The 23,054-nt window shown below is 41.7% G+C and overlaps 2 protein-coding genes across 4 annotated transcripts; both read left to right on the forward strand.

The window, feature by feature from the left end:
- Positions 1–586: 586 nt before the first annotated feature.
- On the forward strand, positions 587–7,215 carry cdkn1a (cyclin dependent kinase inhibitor 1A). 3 transcript variants are annotated; one of them, XM_066671694.1, is made up of 3 exons: positions 587–711; positions 4,877–5,361; positions 5,587–7,215. In XM_066671694.1, the coding sequence occupies exons 2-3, from the start codon at positions 4,881–4,883 to the stop codon at positions 5,640–5,642; spliced, it is 537 nt and encodes a 178-aa protein (XP_066527791.1). In that variant the 5' UTR covers positions 587–711; positions 4,877–4,880; the 3' UTR covers positions 5,643–7,215. The 3 variants fall into 3 exon arrangements, with proteins under 3 accessions (XP_066527791.1, XP_066527793.1, XP_066527792.1); XM_066671696.1 differs by lacking the exon at positions 587–711 and adding an exon at positions 1,631–1,686; XM_066671695.1 differs by lacking the exon at positions 587–711 and adding an exon at positions 2,973–3,126.
- Positions 7,216–10,292: 3,077 nt separating this feature from the next.
- On the forward strand, positions 10,293–22,798 carry tmcc2 (transmembrane and coiled-coil domain family 2). Its single transcript, XM_066671693.1, has 6 exons — positions 10,293–10,406; positions 12,950–13,225; positions 13,811–13,906; positions 14,164–14,756; positions 15,389–15,524; positions 18,639–22,798. Exons 1-6 carry the CDS (start codon positions 10,404–10,406, stop codon positions 18,936–18,938), a joined length of 1,404 nt encoding a protein of 467 aa, XP_066527790.1. The 5' UTR covers positions 10,293–10,403; the 3' UTR covers positions 18,939–22,798.
- The last annotated feature ends 256 nt before the right edge of the window (positions 22,799–23,054 follow it).

Raw genomic sequence — 23,054 nt, forward strand, 5'->3', positions numbered from 1 at the left:
ATATTTAAAAATGTAAACAAAATTCAGAATCAGAAGTTTCACCATGGAGAAAATTAGCTCAGACTAGGCTTCCCTTATTCACACTTGGCCCAGAGTGTAGAATATAATACATTAATGAATAGCAGCTACAAAACTATCACTATTACTACTGCTATTACTATTAATATTCAAATTACTATTAATAATAACTTTATAGACTCATGTATATTCATTATAGAACTGTAAAATTAATGTACATTATTATTACTGTTAAATTAATAATAATGCAAACAATAAATTAATAAGTACATAAATCATTTTAATCCCAGCATAATATTAACAGCTCTGAGACACTCTCACACCCACCCATCCTTTCTCTCTCACACACACACACTTTATACATAGGCTCAGTCTGGAATGTATACAAAAAAAAGAGAGAGATTAAGTGCGGCAGGGGAAATTATCTCACGTGCCATCCCGTGTTTACCGGTCTCGGTACACGTGCTTATTCCCGTAAGCACCGCCCGTATTTGAGGGATGACCCCCTACGACCCCGCCTACTCGGAGGAACCTGGAGACCCAGTGTAGAAACCTCAGAGGAGTTTATAAGAAGTTTAGATGACGTTTTGAGTTTCAGAATCTTCAGAGATCTCCATTTTCTCCTTCAGGGCTTTTTCCAAGGATCAATAACTGCTCCTGTTCTCACTTTTCTGGATTACAACTTCTCTCTCTGTAAGTTACATGACTTTTTAAGTTTTGCTTGTATTTTTACTTTTATTTTATTTAAATTATACAGCTTTATAGAGTGCATTTTGTTTTTAAGGAGACACCTGAACGTTTGAATCCCAATTTTCCCAGTTCCACCCTAACCATCAGCTGTTGGTGTCAGAATATACACTTTTTTTTAAGCTACACTTGCGCTAGAAACACGTTAAAACACATAAAGAGTCTCTAGCTGGTGTAGCGGATTCTCTGAGGTTGTGTTAAATTCGGTTTTAGCTACGTTTTATTGAGTTTAATCCTGGTTTCTCGGTGTTTACTTGGGCTGGGTGTGAACTGACCGGCTCGCGCACGAGAGCCCTCTCTCACGTGGCCCTAGGCTGCACGCTCTCCAACGTCACAGCCCACTCAAGCCAATCAGCAGCGTTACCTTCTTACCGCCACAAGTTTCAAGTTTATTACGGCTTTGGACTCACATGTCTCCCGCTCGGCCAATCAGAGCCGCGGATTCCTGCACAATAAACAGCTGCCGTCGATTTTATGAACGCATTTGCGTTTACATTTACATATTTTCCGCTATACATTTTTAAAATGTAATATTGTTACAAACATAATTGTACAGTTGCTAATTATAACTAATATATATATATATATTCGTTTTAAATATAAAGCGTGTATCTTCACATGACAAAATATTATATTATCGTGGGGGGGTCTGACCTCCCAAAATTAAGACTTGAACCCCGCCAAAAGAGGGAAAAAGTAATAGTTTGGGGGGTTCTTACATATAAGGTAAAATATTACAATAAATTTACAATATCCATGCCTGAACGAATTTTGAAATACAAATTCTAATACCCCTACATTGGACAATACCATTCCTTGTTAAGTTATACTTCTCCTCTGCCTGTCTTGCGCACATTATTGGACACGTGGATTGCGTCCTCATTAAGGTTGCACCTGCACAAGCCACAGAAGGTATTACGCGTAAGTAGCTATGTAGATAGCTTTTTAAAAACACTGTATTGCCTTCAGTGAGCTTATTTCAGTTGCTGCTGAGAATAGTTCTACACTAAACACAAATATTACTTGTGTGAATCAATACACAGATGTAAAAACTTGAATGCCCGAGGCACATCGGTTAAAATGTTTGTGTTTTTAACGTGATACACTAAAAGAGAGTTTACTTGGGAAGCTAACAATAGCCAGGCTTCTATATAAAGGCATTTCACAACTCTCCCCTTAACGTTTCACACTGTATATGCTGTATTGGTCCAGGTATGAATGGATGAGGTAGGACAAAATGCCTAGGCTACAGTGACCTTATTCCCATTTATTCAGAATTAAATGAAATTTCGTTCCTGAGAAAGATACAGGTACAGGCCTAAATTTTGTATGGTGGTAACCAATAGAATTGCGTGATTTTGCTTTATAATATATTGTTGGTGATCCCTGATTACAAAGGTTATGTAGTATGTGACACATTGCTGGTGTAATGGATTTAACATAAATGTACTGCAGATATTACAATAAACAAACAAGACTAACTAAGACACTAACCCTAACATTTGCCCCAAAACAAACAGGTATTCGCTTAATGTAAATGATTTGCGTTGTGGGGAGTAGCTCGTGGTCACCTCAGGTTTTTGTCCCCACAGTGTTAGTGAAACCTGGTACACACACACACACACACGATGTACGACACAGTTCAATCCCTATAGCGCCACTTAGGCCTGAAAGTTTGGAACTGACTCCAAATGCGTCTTAACTGAAATGACATATCTGACGCCCCCCCCCCCCCCCCCCCAAAAAAAAAACAAATTTTCCATATATAATATATATATATATATATATATATATATATATATATATATATAATAAATCACACTACTTATAACGTAATATTCAATGTGAAACACTCGTCTCCTTTGAGTGCTTCATCCTGATAAGGGAATCACTGGACCCAGGGCAGGAACACCAGTCCATTACAGAATATTAAATATTAACTTAAATTATTTAGTAAACCTGAAAGATGTTCCTCTAGAGCAGAACTTATTCAATGAGTTCTCAGGGTATAACTCTAACAGCCGGGTTCTGTATTCCTGTTTGAACACCGTCTGCAGAACATTGTTTTATTGCAGAATTTCAATTTAATCGGAACAGCATAAAGCGATACATAACATGAACGAATTAATGAATTTTTGTAGAGTGTAAGCGTGGTGTCAGTACAGTGTGCAGGACTGGCGTCCGGAGCGGGTCACTGCAGTCTCCGAGTGGTGGGGCAAGTCCCCACTTGTTGGTGCGGGTTTAGTCCAGACATGTTTCGGACCTGAGTCACACTCGACCTTAATAAGCCGCAGCTCAGAGCGGGGCTCAGTTCAGCTCCCGGTCCGAGTTCCTGCAGCCGTTCTGCTCCAACAGCCGAGGGTGAGGCGTCTGGACATGTCTTTCACAGGACTTTTATTATGACAGATTGCATTATTTTACCATTTTTTTACTAGTGTATCTGACATTTTACCTCGCTTAGGTTGAACATAATTTAACAGATTATCGGACTAATATAAACAGTTTTGGGATTAAATATAAATATGATATATTTTTAGTTATATTAACAATTCTACTCTTGTAACTAAAGTGTAACTATAAAAAGTGTAAAACTAAAAGTTCTAAAATCAATGTAGAAATACTGTTTTGACTGAATATTGTCATTGTTATTCCAAAATTATGCGATTAAGTTATTAATTAAGCTATTAAGTTTTAAGGTTTTATGTATTATTTTATGTATTTTGTTTCTGTATTTATGGGTTAATAAAAGTGAAAACCAATGAGAATGCGAAGCAGCGCATTCTCTGTTTCGGAGTCACCTCCGGCTGAGGTAGCAGCGTGTCTCAAACAAATCATGGTCTTAACAGTCTCTCATCAAATATACGGGACCATTTGGACGGCGCATGCGCAGAACAGCAATCTATTTTACACTACTGATAGCTCCGATATTTTACTAATTTCGTTTTCGAGTATTCGTAATGTTTGTTTAAACAGAAGACTACCTCAACACGCATATCGTCAGTTGTATATAATGACAGTTTGCAAGATCTCCAACGGTTTAAAACTGTAAAGGACAGTGAGGACAGTAAACTTATGTTTAAACACACAAAGTTACTCACTCTTGAAGATAAAGCTCTTCTTTTTAAGGTTCATTATGAAAGAGTGATTGTCTTTTATTTGCTGCTAAAAGAAAGACAGAGGACCAGAATGAGGCAGAGTCAGGTTTCTTTTGATGTTTGGTTAATTATGCAAATATCCCCAATACTTCCCTGCATATGACTGTTATAAATCTATTATATAAACTCTAACAAACAGTCATGAATGGATGATTGTTATTAAACCTTTAGCACTTCTTGTTGTTGTTTAGCTTTAAGAGCAGATGGAAAAGATTGTACTGCACTTCTGCAGTGTGCTTGTATCTTCCTGCGGGGGGCGCCAGTGGTGATTCAGCCCGCAGCAACACCCTTCGTGTTGCACTTGTGTTATTTTGGTGCTTTGGTCCTTTTCTGATCCAGAGAACAGAGTATTTATTTATTCTCAGATTAATGTATAAATGTATTGTTGTAGATTGACACAATCGACCAGTAAAAATAAAAATGTATATATATCTACACAGAGACTGTGATTGCTTTGTGTGTGTGCATGCGGGGGACTTATGGGGATATAATAATATAATCATTGTTTGCAGTTTGTTAAAGTCGTTCACTTCTTGATTTACATATTTTAGACAAAACACACAAGCTTCAACAAGTTTATACACATTCAACCCCAAGATTAAAACCACTGCCAGGTGTAATGGGTGACACTGATGATCTGTCTTTGCTTTGAAAAACAGTCTCTTTGCTCCTATAAGCTATATGAGTGAAGGTCAGCGCATGCGCCATTCAAATTGGGTAGGTTTTGCAAATCAGGTAGCGACACATCTCACGTTCCAGCTCGCAGAAATGCAGAAATGTGCATTTGAACAGATTCAGATCACAACAACATTTACAAAGCGTGCAATAGGAGGAGGAGGAGGGAGCGTGAGCTTGCCGACTAGAGGAAACTGATATATGTATGTATATCACAAAGGCATTGAGATATAAATGCAAGAATTAAATCCCCTCTCTCTCTCTCTCTCTCTCTCTCTCAGTAAGATGACATCATTCCGTAAGCGTGTCCTCTGTTCTCTGCATACTCTGGATTCTCCTCATCCTGTCTACGGTTCTGTCCGGCGGAGTCTGTTTGGGCGTGTCGACAGCGAGCTGCTGTGGGCTGAGTTCTGCGATGCCATGTGTCGTGACTTGGAGGATGCAAACCTTCGCTGGAGCTTTGATTTTGCTGCAGAGAAGCCGCTGGACGGTGGGGCATTTCAATGGGAGAGGCTCCCAGGGGCCCACCTGCCTGCCCTCTACCGACCCTGCACTGTCGGGGTGGATCGACGGCTCCAGAGAGCAGAGTCAGCCTACCCTGGTCCAGCCCCTTACCCCCCCAGCGGGAAGGAGAACATTACCCCTGGAACACCTGAGAAGAGTCATACCAACACTAACATCAGCCAAGTCCATAGCGTCCTGCTGGATCTGGAGAAAACACCTGTGAAACAGCACACATTGAAAAGGAAACAGTCCAACATCACAGGTGACTCCCGTTCAAACATTCATTCACGTTAAACACTCACTTACTCAATGTTAGGACCTAATTTGAAAATTCCACTGTCCTCTGCATTGTAAACTCAGGACCGTCAGAACCACCCAGTCCAACATTCGCTGGTGTTTAAGGGTTATTGTTGTGTTGTTGTTGCTGATCTGTTATGTGTGTTTTTTTTTCCTCTGAAATTCTAATAATTCCTTTCTTCTGGAGCAGATTTCTATCAGGCCAAAAGACGAGTGGTGGCCACACCCAGAAAATCAGGCCAGTAACCCAGAGGAGGGTGGAGACACACACACACACTTGCATATGCTCAGCTCTCAGGAACTGCACAGACTGAACATACACCACTCTGAAGGACTTGTACTTTTGTACAAACAAACAAACAGTTACAGAATCACATATTGCTCTTCTTCCATTACAACACGTTCTGTGGAGTTTTTATATTATCCACTATTTTATTTTATTATTATTATTATTTTTTAAATTTTCCTTAGTGTCTGTGTTGTTTATTTCCTTGTTATTTGTTATTGTAAAATCAGACTCTATATTGGTAACATGACACACAGATCATTCATATCAGAACAGACAGAAAATCCAACACTGGTGTGTGACATTGGACCAAGCCTGTCGTCTAGATTGAACTCGGGATTAAACCCTAGATTGGGTTGGTAGTAAAGGGCAACACTAATTTTCCACTAAAGATGTAGTGAGATTGGATAAGAGTTTAGAAACACATCAGAATGACTCTAAATGTATTTTTAAAAATGGAAAATGAAAATGTAAATTGGAGTTAAATTACGTACAAGGGAGGTTTTCTTTATCACTGTTGATTTCTGTTTTTTTTTTTTTTTTGAGGAAGTCTCTGCAGGTAATTTCCTGCTTCATTATTGTAGGAGTGTAAACAAATGCAAAAAGTAAACTGCATATGAAATACTGTATCTTTAAATCTGACATACTGTACCTTTTAAATATTCACACACAATTCCAGTCCAGAATTTACAGTTATTTTCTGTTTTGTTTCTATTTCTCATTTTTCTTTATGTTCTTAATTTATGTTGTTGTTTATGCTATTTTGTCAGACCCCAACTAGCACTTAGTGAGGAAAACACCTATAAATGCTGTTAGACTCTTACAGGGTTTTTTTTAGAAGGAGTATTACAATGACTTTACATCTGTGTGCGATGCTTTAAGCATATTTGTTATTTGCGACGAGCCCTTGTCTTTCACAACATCACTGAATACAAATAGAACAGTGAGTTTTTATTTTAGTAAAAATTAATGCAAATGTCTTGCTTTATCGCACAGAACCATGCATCAATGTTAGATACTTTTAAGAAAGTATTTTTTTGTAGGAGTGTAAGATAAAAAAATAATATTCTCAGATTAAACCCAGTAGCAAAAAGGTTTTTCTGTTTTAAGGTTCATTATTAAAGAGTGGTTGTCTTTTATTTGCTGCTAAAAGAAAGACAGAGGACCAGAATGAGTCAGGTTTCTTTTGATGTTTGGTTAATTATGCAAATATCCCCAATACTTCCCTGCATATGACTGTTATAAACCTATTATATAAACTCTAACAAACAGTCATGATTGGATGATTGTTATTAAACATTTAGCACTTCTTGTTGTTTAGCTTTAAGAGCAGATGGAAAAGATTGTGCTGCACTTCTGGAGTGTGCTTGTATCTTCCTGCGGGGGGCGCCAGTGGAGATTCAGCCCGCAGCAACACCCTTCGTGTTGCACTTGTGTTATTTTGGTGCTTTGGTCCTTTTCTGATCCAGAGAACAGAGTATTTATTTATTCTCAGATTAATGTATAAATGTATTGTTGTAGATTGACACAATCGACCAGTAAAAATAAAAATGTATATATATCTACACAGAGACTGTGATTGCTTTGTGTGTGTGCATGCGGGGGACTTATGGGGATATAATAATATAATCATTGTTTGCAGTTTGTTAAAGTCGTTCACTTCTTCATTTACATATTTCAGACAAAGCACACAAGCTTCAACAAGTTTATACACATTCAACCCCAAGATTAAAACCACTGCCAGGTGTAATGGGTGACACTGATGATCTGTTACAGCGCCCCCTGTTGAGCGTGGTGGGATATAGTAGGCAGTGAATGAAGGGTCAGTAGTTGAAGGAGAAATGGTCATTGTAAGTATGACCACACTGAAGGCCAACCTGTGATGGTTGTAATGTTTTGGTCAGTCTCCAGAACTCAGGTCTGTGGGATGTTCTCTGTGTGCAGTAGTCAGAACCAACCCAAGGTGGTCAGAGGAAGAAAGGTCCAAGGTGCTTCAACCAGATCTGTGTTATTCACTTCACATGGCAGTGGTTTAAATCTTGTGTGCTGAATAGTTTAAATAGTCACTGACAGAAACAAAATCTTGTATCTCCATTCTTATTTCTCTACAGAATTTGAAACAGCTTACTGACCCGGACTGAGTGTAAACATCCAGGTGAAAGGACCAACAGAAACAATACTGAAACCTCACAAACAAACAAACAAAAATTAAATAAATGCTAGTGTTTACATCTAAACAGATCTCCTATTATTACATAAAAGTCATAGCACACATATTTAAGTGTGTGTGTGTGATGTCAGCCTCGGCAGACAAAGTGAGCAGTGTGTTGTAGTGATGTGTCGGTCGCGAACGAACCGGTTCAAAGAGCCGGCTCTTGTAAGTGAACGATGAGAGCCGGTTCCCGTCTAAGACCGAGCCATTTTTTCTAAGGCTCGTCATTCAACCAATCAGAGATCAACAAGCAAGCTCCAACCCTCTAACCCTCCGAGCTGAGACACTTGGTTTTCCTGAATGCCAATCTGCCTTCCAAAAATAGTTGAAGAAAATGTTAAATCAATTAAATGTTTGTTGACAGTTGTGGTTGTTTTAATCACTACCGTTGAATTCTGCTGTTTTGCACTTTGCAGAGTATAAGTAATACGTAATAAGCTATTTTGTAATACCTACCTTTTGGGTTCCACTGGCTATATTTCAGAGTTTACAAGTGATTTTTTATTAAGGTGTTTAAATAAAAATCCAGTTATTTATACAAATGAATGTGTGAGTGCAATCAGTGAGTTATTACAAGACAGCCATAAAAACAATTGGCAATTGCAACACTATTTATTATTTTTAATATTGAACAATGATATTTTGTCCATATAGTCATGTTAAATGTAGGTAATATTGTTCTGTACCCGTGGAAATAAGTGGTAAAACAAAGAGCCATTTAGGAGCCGAAAGAGCCGTCTCTTTATGAAGAGCCGAGCCAAAAGAGCCGGCTCCCCAAAAAGAGCCGAAATTCCCATCACTAGTGTGTTGCCATGGCAATGATGCTGACCCACCCTCCACTCCCCCCGCCCCCCTTCACTCTGTTGTTTACATCTCCATGCTGGTGTGATGCCTATAAGACCCCTGCACTCAGCACTACTGTGTTCACACTCCCATAGCACAGAACATGCACACCACACTCCTAGAACACAAACACACACATAATACAGAATACACATTCATAGCACAAAACACACAGACCCAGAACTCAAACACACACATAACACAGAATACTCACAAACATACACTCAAAGCACGTAACCCACACACAGCACAGAACACATACACTCATAGCCCAGAACACACACACACACACACACACACACACTCACTCAAAGCAGTGTTATACATACAAATACTGTGTGTGTGTGTGTTCTGTGCTGAGACTGAAGGTACTGAGTAGCAGATTCTGGGACTGAGCTTTGGACAGTGCTGCAATTTTTCTGAGGAACCGAGAACGAGTTTCTGGAAGAGAGTGGACACAGGAGCAGTGAACCCCCCATACGTTTCCACCTGTTTCGATGGAAACCCAGGATATGTCACCAGCAGGAGGCACTATGGAGCTAGGTTCCAGCGTGGCTGTGTTTGAATTCAGCTCTATAGCCAGAGATAAATGGATAGAGTCAGAACAGAGTCATGATTTATCCACTATTTAGAGCACGGTCAGATCAGATTGAGATATGATATGATATGATCTGGAAATGAAGCAGATTTCTGTCTGTTACAGTCTGAATGTTTCAGACTGTGGTTCCAGAGCCGTCTGCTGAGCTCCAGGACAATGAGAACAGCTAAGAACAGTGGAGAACAGATAGAGCAGCAGAGAACAGAGAGAACAGCAGAGAACATTGGGAACAGGGGAGACCAGTTGCATAGAAGTGACGGCACCTGGAACACAGCCCAGAAACACACACAGGGCATTTTCCTATTTTTATTTCCCGGGTTTCTTTCCAAATCTGAAATCACGGGTCATTTCCTGTTCTCCATTTACCCATTTCAGAAGAAGCTACACAGACTCATCTGGTTCTCTAGTCTTTACCCAGAACACAGTGGGCTGTGTGTGTGTATGTTTATGTGTATGTGTGTGTGTTTAGCGCTTTAAAAGAGATCAAAGGGGCAATCTCTCTCTCTCTTTGTTTTGTCTCTCTTTTTCTCCCTCTCTCTATCTCTCTCTCATTCTCTTCCATGTCTGTGTTAATCTTCTCCCCCACCTCTCTCCCCCTCCCACTCTCTATCCCCCTCCCTCTCCCTCTCTCTCTCCCCCTCTCTCTCCACCCTCCATCCCTCTCCCTCTCTCTCTCCCCACTCTCTCTCCCCACCCTCCCTCCCTCTCCCTCTCTATCTCTCTCTCTCCCTCTCCCTCTCTTTCTCTCATGAGCAGGAGCAGCCGGAACAGTAAACACAGCGACAGATCCACAGCAAGAGGAGGAGAAGAGAAAAGGAGGAACAGAAGTAGAGAGGAGAGGAGAAGCGAGGCCAGAAAAAGAGAAGAGAGGAGTGAGGGATGGCAGGGCGGAGGAATAGCTGCAGCGCTTTCCGCCATAAACAAAAACCCAGGAGACAGAGAGAAAGCTAGACAGAGAGGGGGGAAGGGGAGAGAAAGGGAGAGAAAGAGAGAGAAGGAGAGAAGGGAGGAAGAAAGAGGGATGGGCCTCATAAACAAAGCTGCACTGACACTCCGGGACTGAGTAGTATGGTAATATCTCCTACAACTACCTCCATCATCACACTCATCCTCTCTCTCTCTCTCTCTCTCTCTCTCTCTCTCTCTCCATCCCTCTTACTCTCTTATTCTCTCTCTGTCCTCTGTTTACCTCTTTCTCTCATCTCTCATCTTTCTCTTTTCCTCTAGTTCTCTCTCTCTCGTCCCCTCTGCATCATTGTCATCGTCTGCTTCACTTACCCATGATGCTCTGTTCTGCATGTGAAGCCGCTACCACGTTTCTGCACCAGCATCACACTCATCCCTCCATCCATCTGTTCATCCCTCCATCCGTCTGTTCAAGCAGTCATTCATTCATTCACACTCACTCACACATTAATTCGCTCCCTTCACACTTAGCCCTGTTTTTGGAGCACAGCCTCTGTGTAACCACTGTGCGTCTGTGTGTGTGTGTTGTATTGTAACCTAGTTTCTAAAACAGACCTGGATCCAAACACACTACCGCCCTGCACCCCCCCCCTCCCCTCACACACACACATTTCTCTTTGTTTCACTCCTGCATCTTTCTTTTTCATTTTTTATTTCTTCTTCATTTCTCTCTCTCTCTCTCTTTCTCTCTCTCTCTCTCTCTCTGTGTGTGTGTGTCTGTCTGTGTGTGTGGAGTATCAGCAATTTGAAAATGATTCATCAGCAGTACATACACACACCCACACCCAGACTGTCTATGTGTGTATGTTGTGTGTTACAAAGCATAACAAGTATGCAGAACAACCGATGGTGTAGTGTGTAACTGGAGAACTGCACAGTGTGCACTGCATATTATTTTTATACAGTGGAGCATCTGCACAGGAGCCAAGCCTCACCACACCCACTGCCCAGAGTCCAGCAGAGAGGTCTGAGCCTCCAGCAGTGGGCTATGGAACAGTGGAACAGTGTTCCTTGGTGTTGTGTGTTGTCTGGTCTGTTGTGTGTAGTGTACCTGTTGTGTGTAGTTCTAGAGACTGACCAAAAAATAACCATCACAATGTGTCCCTCAGATCCATACACTGAACATTTCTCCTGCTCCAACATCAACTTCAAGAGCTGACCCTTCACTGACTGCCTGATATACACCCTTTCCCCTGTAACAGATAATCAGTATCACTCACTACACCTCGCAGTGGTTTTAATCTTGTGGCTGATGAAAGATGGGTCTGCATTGTGTCTGATGATTTCGTGTCCTGCTGAGGTTCCTCTTCTCACAAACTGGTTATTCATCCACTTCTGAGGAGGAGAACCTGTTGGAGGACATCCAGCTCCTGGAGTCTGAATTAGGATGGGTCCAGTCGGAGCTGGTTCTGGATGTCTAGTACATCAGGAGTCCATCTGACAGTGTCTGTCTAAATACTTCCAGAAGCGTGAGACTGTGGTGTCAAGCTACAGACTTTTACTGCCTCCAGCACAGTTTAAAATAGACATAGCAGTATGTTTTTTCACACCTAGATGTCCTGTGTGTGTGTGTGTGTGTTGCTTCCAGTGCATGACAATGTACTGAACATTCTTCAGCACTAAAACTGAACACACTAGCAGAAAACCTCCCTCTCCAACATCTGATGCCGGAACATTGCTGTGAGGATCTGATGGTGTTTAGTTTTGAATCACATTCACCACTCCAACTAGCTTCGAGCTTCCAAGCACTATCAGAGCAACAGAAACCCTCTTTTCATTCAAGAAATCATTGAAAACCCAGCTCTTCCGAGAGTATCTTTTGCACTGAATGTCTTTCTTTAATGCACTTATTACTTCCTGGCATATTGCACTTAATGTAAGGTATTTTGTATAACTTGTGCTGTAGTTCGAATGTTAGATCCTCTTTTGTAAGTGGCTTTGGATAAAAGCGTCTGCCAAATGCATAAATGTAAATGTAAATGTAATGTAACTCATCCCAGATGAGCTCCATCACTCCAGAGAATGTAGTTCCACTATTCCACAGCCCAGATGAGCTCCATCACTTCTTGGGTCCAGAGACCATAGTTCCACTGTTCCACAGCGCAGTGCAGGGGGTTTTACATTGGTCTGGTTCACATTTGATATTGAGCATTGTGACTTTAGGTATATGCGCAGCGGCTTAAAAAATTATGCTTCTACAAGAAAATTGTTCTATATAGAACCCTGAACCCTTGAAGACCTCTATACGTCTTTTGGAAAAGGCTGTATATGGCATCAATAGATTTCTCAATTATAAAGATGTCAAGCTTGTTACAATAGAGGAACCGTATTTGTGCTGTATAGAACCCTTTTCTAAAAGATGCTGTATAGAAACGTTTTCCATCAATCTGAAGAACCCTTTCACAATGCAAAGAACCGTTTAATTATTCAAAAGGTTCTTCAAGTGTTCAAGGGACCATAACTTTTAAGGGAGAGTGAGTTCATTTTATGCTTTTCTACAGAGATTATACCCATTATTCTCTATCTGTTCTCTATCTCTATCTCTTTCTCCCTTTCTCTCCTTCACTGTTCTCTCCTTCTCTCTAACTCTCTTTTTCCTCTCTCTCTCTCTCTCTCTCTCTCTTTGTTTCCTTTCTTTTTCTCTGTAGCTGGATAAGAGTGAGGTGTCCAGTCTGAGCGTGCCGGTGGTGGGTTCTCATGGGGGGTCCGAGGGGAACATCAGTGTGGAGGGTGTGTGTGTGTCCGTGGCAGTGTGTGAGGGTGAAGCTCAAAGAACCCGTGCTGCTCTAGAGCACCTTCAGCAGAAAATCCTGAAAATCACAGAACAGATCAGAGTGGAGCAGGAGGCGCGGGACAACAATGTGGCTGAGTACCTCAAACTGGCTCACAATGCAGACAAACAACAAGCAGCTCGCATCAAACAGGTACACACACACACACACACACACACACCTCAAACTGGCTCACAATGCAAACAAACAAGCAGCTCGCATTAAACAGGCACACTCACACAAACTCCACCTCGCACGCACACACACACACACACACCACCTCACACACACACACACCTCAAACTGGCTTACAATACAGACAAACAACAAGCAGCTCGCATCAATTCTGTGAAGCTGCTTTGTGACAACATCAGTTGTAAAAAGCGCTATACAAATAAATTTGATTTGATTAAATAGGTACACACACACACATCACCTCACACACACACACACATACACACTTCAAACTGGCTTACAATACAGACAAACAACAAGCAGCTCGTATCAATTCTGTGAAGCTTCTTTGTGACAACATCAGTTGTAAAAAGCGCTATACAAATAAATTTGATTTGATTAAATAGGTACACACACACACATCACCTCACACACACGCACACACACACACTTCAAACTGGCTCACAATGCAGACAAACAATAAGCAACTCACATCAAACAAGTACACAAACATACACACATCATCTTACACACTGATTATATTTCTGATTGATTTTTGACCAGGTGTTTGAGAAAAAGAACCAGAAGTCGGCTCAGACCATCGCTCACCTGCACAAGAAGCTTGAGCACTACCACAAGAAGCTCAAAGAAATCGAGCAGGTGAGGGTATCTGTGTGTGTTTGTGTTACTGTGTGTGATATAGTCTGTTGCTGGGTTCTTTAATTTCCTGCTCCACATGGAAGCAGCTCCCTGGGGTGATGTCCCAGCCATTTGTAATCCAGTGTCTGAGTGATCAAAGTGGTCTTCCCTTTCCCTTTATAACAGGACTGGGCAGTTATTGTTCTCCTCCAAGCATGTTGAGCTTTTAGTGGTGTTAACCTGAATGGTCTTTCTCTCTTTTCCCCCATTTCCTTCAGAATGGTCTTGCCCGACAGCCTAAGGATGTTCTGAGGGACATGCAGCAGGGTTTGAAGGATGTTGGTGCAAACGTGCGTGCTGGGATCAGTGGGTTCGGAGGGGGTGTGGTCGAGGGCGTGAAGGGTGGAGTCTCGGCACTCACGCACACAGCGGCGGTGGTGTCAAAGCCACGGGAGTTCGCCAGCCTGATCCGCAACAAATTCGGCAGTGCAGACAACATTGCGCACCTGAAGGAGTCCCTGGAGGACCGACCAGCCGAGGAGACGCCACGGACCCTTAGCGGCAGCGCCACCCTTGTCTCCAGCCCCAAGTATGGCAGCGACGACGAGTGCTCCAGCGCAACCTCAGGTTCTGGGGCCGGCAGTAATTCTGGAGGTGGTGGAGCAGGCCTGGGGGCGGGGCTAGGCATGGGCAGCCCCAGGCTTGATGGACATCATCATCACCATCACCACTCCTGGGATGCGCTGCTGGAGGGGCTGCAGGAGATCAAGTCCAGTCAGACACACATGGAGGATGCTATTGAGGACATGAAGACACAGCTGCAGAGCGACTACGCCTACATGACCCAGTGTCTCCAGGAGGAGAGGTACAGGTGTGTACCTTGAATACAGGTATATGTCTTGAATACAGGTGTGTATATAAGCTACGGGTATGTATCTTGAATACTCGTGTGAATCTACGGTTCCCATGTGTATCTTAAATACAGGTGTGTATCTAAGGTACTTGTGTGTATTTGAAGTACTGCTGTGTATCTGGAATAGAGATTTGTATCTGGGATACAGCTGTTTTTTTGGGATGCAGGTGTGTACCTTGAATACAGGTGTGTATATAAGCTACAGGTGTGTATCAAGGTACAGGTGTGTTTTTGAGGCACAGGTGTGTATCTAAGGTACAGGTGTGTATCGAATACAGTGGTGCATCAAAGATACAGAGGTGTGTATTTGAAGTACAGCTGTTTATCTGGAATAGAGGTGTATATCTGGGATACAGCTGTTTATTTGGGATGCAGGTGTGTGTCTGGAATACAGGTGTGTGTCTGATGTACAGGTTTGCCATTGGGTGCGAGATGTAGTGTAGGTGGAGTGTGGGTGCATACCTGAGATACAGGTGTGTACCTGAGCCCCAGGTTCACACAGACATTTCCACAGACAGAATCATAAATATATAATATAAAGGTAAACACTGTATTTGTAACAGCAGACATTCACCAGTCTACCTGCACAGGTACGAGCGCCTGGAGGAACAGCTGAATGACCTGAGTGAGCTTCATCAGAACGAACTGTCCAACCTGAAACAGGAGCTGGCCAGCATGGAGGAAAAGGTGGCCTACCAGTCCTATGAGAGAGCCAGGGACATACAGGTATACACTTAAACAGAAATGGGCTACAGGTGTCCCTGGTGAGGATCTGACTGTGAATTCCTCCCACAGCCATCTGTCAGTTTTTCTCACTCTCTGTAGACAGCCCTCCCTCTCCATTAGCACCTTAGCACTTAGCTGAAGTAACAAAAGTTAGTAACTTGCAGTTAGTGATCTCCTCCTAACGTGTTCAGCAGATGTAAAAGATTTAACAGTACATGCTTGGAAGAGAGCAATGCTGTGTTAACTCAACAAATTTTGGAGTGGCTAACATTGTGTTGAGCGTTGGGAGGACTGTGGATGGCTGTGGCAGCACCAGGAATCAAACCCCCTAGGTGGGGCATGGAGCCATTGCAAGGGAGGTACAGAAAGGCAAATTAATTGTTTTTAGAAGGCTTTGGAAACACAACACTAACGTTACACAACAGTACACACAACAGTACACACAACAGTAACCTTAAGCATTGTTTACTCATTGTGTACTGCAGACACATCTCATTCACTACACTCACACTTTCAGTTACTCCTATCAGGAAGAAGATTCTAGCTCAGAAAAATGTTCTCAAAACACCATTTGTCCCTTCTGCAATTACAATTTTAAACTCAGAAAACATAACATTTTAATCTTTTTAAACTTTTTATATATAGTATTTTTGCACGGTGGCGCAGCAGGTAGTGTCGCAGTCACACAGCTCCAGGGGCCTGGAGGTTATGGGTTCGTTTCCCGCTCCGGGTGACTGTCTGTGAGGAGTTGGTGTGTTCTCCCCGTGTCTGCGTGGGTTTCCTCCGGGTGCTCCGGTTTCCTCCCACAGTCCAAAAACACATGTTGCAGGTGGATTGGCAACTCAAAAGTGTCCATAGATGTGAATGTGTGTGTGTCTGTGTTGCCCTGTGACGGACTGGCGCCTTCTCCAGGGTGTATCCCTGCCTTACGCCCAATGATTCCAGGTAGGATCTGGACCCACCGTGACCCTGAATTGGATAAGCGGTTACAGATAATGAATGAATGAATGTTTGTACGTATGTGAGTTTTGTCAGTGTACTGTAGTAGGGCTGCAACAACTAATCGATTAAATCGATTAAAATTGAGTATTAAAATAGTTTGCAACTAATTTAATAATCGATTAGTTGGGTCTAAATTATTATAAACATAGGTACAGGTGCTGCACCCTAATATGTGGCAGTAAGCCAACCAAAGTCATCGCAGTAAAGCACCATTAAGCTGGATGCCGACCGCCATAAAAGAAGGGAACCAATGCCATGCCTTGCATGGCTCACGTGATGAACGTTGGAAGAAGGGTTTGAAAAATGGCGGAGTCCGCAGAGAGAAAAATGCACGACCCAAGTCATCAAAAGTATGGGAGCCCTTTACATTAACGCCTTCAAGGAACAGTGTTAGGTCCAAAATGTGCACAGCTGATCTCGCATGGCACAGCAGCACAACATCACTGCATGAGCACCTGAAAAGGAAGCCTGTTGGAGCTATGTGTGAAAGAGATTAAGTATAGTAAGTTAATTCTACTTTTTTTAGAGTATTTAAACAACATTTGTTTTTCTTAGTACATTAATATTACATTCGCGTTTAGTGAACAAGCCTTAGCATCCCCCCAAGTTTTCTCTTCCACCTTAAATGTGTCAGCTCGACTAGCAGTTCCAAAACAAGCCGTAGTTTTAGTCAAGCTAACGTTAGTGACAAGTTCTATTTTTTCTCTCACTCAATGTCACTAGAGCCTGCTAGAGTAGTTAAACAAGATGTCTCATTTTTAGTAAATTCATATCACTCTTGTATTTAGCGAGTTTTCCGTTCCACCTTAAATGTGGCGGCAGTTACATTCAGAGTTTAAAAAAAATCCAAACATTTTTTACATAATATATTTAAACCATTTTTCAGGGTCTTTTCTGACTGGCATTGCGTGTTAGTGTTTGGGTATCACAGCCAAGTGTATATTACATTATAAGTGTATATTACATTACATACACTGTGTTAAATATTGATAAATATAAAATTTATGTAACGGTTGGGTTAATTCTTCATGTAAACACTAATTTTTAATAATGGAAGGTTGTGCTTTCCTTATATAATTACAACATTAGTTCTCTAAAATCTTAAATATCTTAACAATATCTGATCATATGTGTTAGTTGAATTTTCCTTTTATTCTCAGCACATGGCAGCATCACCCAATATCCATTTATGTAATTTCAATATGCCTGCATTGTTGTCTGCATTTTAGATCAGTAGTTATTAACTTAAAAAAGATGTATGTTCATATCTACACTTTCTCTCTCACCTCAGATAAAAACAGCCCAGCATTGCTGACTATGTTTTGAAGATGATCTACACACCACAGCAAGCAGCTGTTCTCACTGATGGTATCCTGAATATGCTAGTAACAGACAGGAAACCAATTTTGGCTTGTCTTCCTTTTCATCCGATTAATAATCGATTAATAGAAAAAATAATCAACAGATTAATCGATTATCAAAATCATCATTAGTTTCAGCCCTATACTGTAGCCTTGTCGAAGATTAATTTTTGTCTCAGTCTGAGATGGACAATAAAGATATATCTTATCTTGTTTGGGACTGAACACAGCTTTGCCATCAGTTCAGACAAATCAGTAAAGTTTGTTCCTTTCTTGTTGCAGTGTCCAGCTCTTTCTGGACTCTTTCATCGGCCGTAGAACCAAGGAACATATGAAACTCTTCAAAAGACCATGGCGTAATTTTACAAGCTGCCCAGATAAAAACAAATGGGATCTCTGCTGTAACTGGAGATTTACAGATGGAGAGTTTGTGTGTCTGCATTGCGTGGCGTAAAGTGATGACTCTCTGGACAATCAATGCAAGGTTTAAACACCACGGTTTAGTCCCTACTCTGCTCACTCAGAACCATGAGAGAGCAGGGACTAAAAAATAACCTGGTTCCAGGACCAGGGCCAAATATATCTGATGGAGAAGCAGAAAAGACAAGTACAGTCTAGTAAATTAGAGACCACTTTGTGTCGATGTTGGGGGGCATGAAAATATTCCTAACTTTAAACCGGAGGCACTGAAGAAAATTTTGGAACCATAAGTCATTAATTGGTTATGTGTGTGTTGTGTGTGTGTGTTTAGGAGGCAGTGGAGTCGTGTTTAACTCGTATCTCCAAGTTGGAGCTCCAGCAGCAGCAGCAGCAGGTGGTGCAGTTGGAGGGTGTGGAGAACGCGAATGCTCGCGCTCTGCTGGGGAAGCTCATTAATGTGATCCTGGCCTTGATGGCAGTGCTGCTGGTGTTTGTTTCCACAGTGGCCAACTTCATCACACCACTGATGAAGACTCGCGCTCGCATAGCCACCAGCGTTGCTATCGCGCTCTTCCTCATCACGGTCTGGAAGCACTGGGATTGGCTGGAGCTCTGGCTGCTGCCCAGCTGAGTCTCAGCAATGTCTCACTCCCGTAAACACAGCACAGAGGCTACGTTCACATTACATCCACAAGTCTGCCTCAATGTGTCGTAGATATACGCACAATCCAACTGGTTCAAGAGTGTGTTGTTGTGCTACATTTGTTCTGCCAAACCCTGATCTCCCTCTTTTCTGGTTTCATTTCTCCTCTGAATGCCACCTCTGAATTAGCAGCTCATTATGGAGCTCTACACGAATAATGCTACATGCTACAAGCTAACACTACACTGAATACCCAGCTCATTAAGAAGCTCGGTATCATTAATGCTCAGTATCAATACAAGCTAACACTGCTCTGAATCAATTATTATCCGTATCAATAAGGCTACATGCTACAAGCTACAGCTAATACTGGTGCAGACTAAAATGACGCCTCACAGAAAGTACGCCTGCTCATAAAGTCCAGGGCTTTTATGAACCAATAGCAGCTCCTCAAACTGGAGCCCAACACTGACCAAGCCACCTCAGTTCATATCTGACGGGTTGGAGGTGCGTGGAGGGTTTTGGGGAGGTTTCAGTTGCCTGACGTCAGTTCAGTGAGCACCAGTGTTTGCTCGCATGCAGTAATTCAGAACTCAGCCGAACATATCTGGATTGGAATCAGTTTGTTTACCACAGAACAGCAGCCATTTGTTTGTGTCACAGAGAGAAATCCAGTTGTAAAATGCTTTTCTTTTTCTTGTGTGCTTTTATTTTAAAGAGAACTGGTTTGGTTTACCTTACTGTAAGCTGCTGGAACAATTTTTATTTGGCAGAGGAATATGCCATCATTACAAACACATACACTTCTGTTCTAAGGTTTAGAGCCTGGAGTTCCCACCTGAGCAATAAGTCCTGTATGTTCTTTCACAGCCAACGGTTCTGTAGCAATTATTAAAAGGTGTGGTGATAATGAGCAACCCTGTCTACACCCTGTACTAATCTGCAAAGGTTTAGAAATATTATTATTATTCTATATTTCTGCAAATGGTTTTTTATCTAAAAGATTTATGCATTTTATTATTATTATTATTATTATATTTCCTCAATTCCAAATTTCAACAGGTAGTGTCACTGTCACAGATCCAGGGTCCTGGGGTTGTGGGTTCGAGCCCCACTCTGGGTCTTTGAGGAGTTTAGTATGTTCTCCCCATGTATGCGTGTTTCCTCCAGGTGCTCTGGGTTTTTCCACAGTCCAAAACACACTATGGTAGGTGGATTGCAAATTCAAAAGTGTCCGTAGGTGTGAGTGAAAGTGTGAGTGTGTGTCGTCATGGAAAGGACTGGTGCTCCCTCCAGGGTGTGTTCCCACCTTGTGCCCAGTGATTCCGGGTAGGCTCCAGACCAACCACAATGAACTGGATAAGCGGTTACAGACAAAGAATGAATGTATAAATTCAAATTTCTCCAAAACTGTTTTTTCAAATGTTTTTTCAGCATCTAAATATAAGCAGTCTCTCTGATGCTGAATGACATTCAAAACTCTTCTCGCATTATGTAACCCAACAAATGTATTTTTGTCATTTATTATTACAGGAGGCAACACTTGTTCTAATCTATTTGCTAGAATTTTAAAATCTGAAATTAAGACAATTCATTAATTGTCTGTAACCACTTACCAGAGTTGTAGTGGGTACAGGAAGAGGGCTTAGGACTGGAAGATTGTTGGTTCAATTCCCATGACCAGCAGCAGAGGGAGAGAAGGAACAATGCTGTCCTCCTCCCTCATTTCATGGCTGAGGTGCCCTTGAGCAAGGCACCGAACCCACAACTGCTCCCCAGGTGCCAAGGATAGCTACCTGCTCCTCTGGGTGTGTTCACAGCCCCTAGTGCCCTAGTGTGCCTAAAATGGGGAAGACATATTTTGGTGTATGTTGTACAAATAATTGCATAGCTCAATTTCACACATTCAAACTCATTGACATTTTTGAGTCACCTCTTGAGTTCCTCTGTGGAAGGAAACCAGAACACCCGGAGGAAACCCACACAGATATGGGGAGAACACACCAAACTCTTCATTTAGAAAGGTAATAGGTCTCATATCTTGTCATCTGCACCTAAGCAATAACAGGTTGTAATGTGAACGTATCCAAAAATAAATCCCACAGAAATGGTTGAGACATTTCCCATCTTCCGGAGCCTGAAGGATGACGGGGACACAGGAAAAAAGGGCATCTATTTATTTGTTCAACTTCAGTGTACCTGCATGGGTTTGGTTCCTGTCGGTTTATGATGTTCAGAAAAGGACGGCTCTGCGGACAGCCTTCAAGGTGAACCCTGGCCACTACAGACCCACAGACACTTTCATTTCCAAACATCTGAGGCTCTCTGGCATTGCCATGACCGTCCGTCTCTTCGTGTTTGGAGAATGATCACCGAGTTTTGCTTTAATTGGATATATCCCGTGTTTGTGCATGCATTCACACCTGTGGACACGTGAGCCTGATCAAAACACTGCCACAGGTATCACTCCCACACTGACATCTGACTTTAATTGAGCTCACTGTCAATTTTAGTGTTTCAGAGAAATTTGGGTAAGCGCTTTTTTGTGAGTTGTCTTTGTGTGATAATACCGTTGCTGTTTTTAAGGACAAAGCCGCTGTTTTGGGGCAGAACTCTGATTCCTGTTTATTATATTACTCGGCCCAGGTTTACTTCATTCAGCTTCACAACTTAAACAGGGTCCAGTCAGGCATCAGTTAATTACCCTATCATAGAGACTGAATTACTTTTGCTTTATTGAAATGAAAAGATCTGGAAACTGACCTGATTCTGTGATGTCACATCTAAATACATCCAGCTATTCAGCTTTAACCACCAAATTAACCACGCTCCCTCCTACTGAAGTTATAGAGTGTTTCAGCCTATCAGAACTTAAATTATTAATGTATATTTGTCTTAAACAAGCGAAACCTTGAGAAATTTTTGAGTAGAAACAAATCCTGGCGCTTTTTGGTGAATAAATGTTAAACACACAGTGGGTAGGCTCCAAACCCACTGTGACCCTGGTCAGGATAAAGCACGTACAGAAGAAGAAATGTAAGCTACGATCCTTTAAAACTGGTAAATTCAGTGCTTTCAAACCAAAAAGTGAAGCGGCGTGATTTCAGCAGTGCCTTAGTTTGCTGGTTCTGCATCTAAACTCTGGCCGAGTTTATGTCTGTGTGCACAAGAATAACGTAGAACGTGCAGGTCACTCTGTATAAGAACATTTGTCAAATGTGAATATCCCTGAGTGCTTTTTGTTTAACAAGGTCAGAGCCACGAGAGGGACCTGAGAGTTTAAATGAAAAAACAAAGCCAGTAAAACCCATAATGTAAGAACAGCTTCAACATTTTTAGAGACAGGTCTAGAGACACCTCTAGAGACATGACTATGGTTTCCCCTGATGTTCATCTGTCTGAGACAGGGAGACTTAAGGGCGACTGTCTCTCTGAAGTGGGTTTAATCTCAGTGAGAAATGGGGATCTCATAGATGAAGCTGTAAATGATAGGAAACCACAATTTAAACTGGATCTGTTCTAAAAAGCAGCGACTCTGTCCTTTAACTTCATCTTATGAATTCTTTGAGAACAACAACAAAACAGTTGTGTTTGTCCTTCGCTTCATGTGGTGTACTGTTGATATTCAGGCATACAGAGACTGAGGAGGAGAGACAGGCTCTTTAACGCTCCAGAACTGTCAGTACATCATTGCTATTTTGTACTACAGATACTGTAGTCTCTTATGATGAATCATAGAATCTATGTGAAGTCAGAATCACAGGCATGTTCCACCAAAACTTACATATTTCTACCCAGTTTGCTAAATCCACCAAATACTCCACTGTATTCTTAATAAATACATACATAAACTGGTGTGACATGGCTATTCTTACCAGCACAGGACATAGGTTACACATCTGGGGAATTTTACACTACTTCTGTAGGAATAAACAGGTCACCAGTGGTCACCATATTTCGGACCAGTCATTTATCAACTAAGCAACCAAAATTCATCAATTAATCGCTCAAAATAGAGGTGCTACAAAATTTACGTTGAAGAACGGTTGGTTCCATAAAGAAACATTTTTACTGATTATGTTTAAAATGGGTAAAGAACCTTAA

The sequence above is a fragment of the Hoplias malabaricus genome, chromosome 5 (genome assembly GCF_029633855.1).
Source record: "Hoplias malabaricus isolate fHopMal1 chromosome 5, fHopMal1.hap1, whole genome shotgun sequence".
Lineage (NCBI taxonomy): Eukaryota > Metazoa > Chordata > Actinopteri > Characiformes > Erythrinidae > Hoplias > Hoplias malabaricus.

Excerpts from the sequence above, each read along its gene's own strand:
- cdkn1a (XM_066671694.1), top strand. The coding sequence starts at position 4,881 with ATGACATCATTCCGTAAGCGTGTCCTCTGTTCTCTGCATACTCTGGAT. Across the intron at positions 5,362-5,586 it reads GAAACAGTCCAACATCACAG|ATTTCTATCAGGCCAAAAGA; the intron begins GTGACTCCCGTT and ends CTTCTGGAGCAG.
- tmcc2 (XM_066671693.1), top strand. Across the intron at positions 13,907-14,163 it reads AGCTCAAAGAAATCGAGCAG|AATGGTCTTGCCCGACAGCC; the intron begins GTGAGGGTATCT and ends CATTTCCTTCAG. Across the intron at positions 15,525-18,638 it reads AGAGAGCCAGGGACATACAG|GAGGCAGTGGAGTCGTGTTT; the intron begins GTATACACTTAA and ends GTGTGTGTTTAG.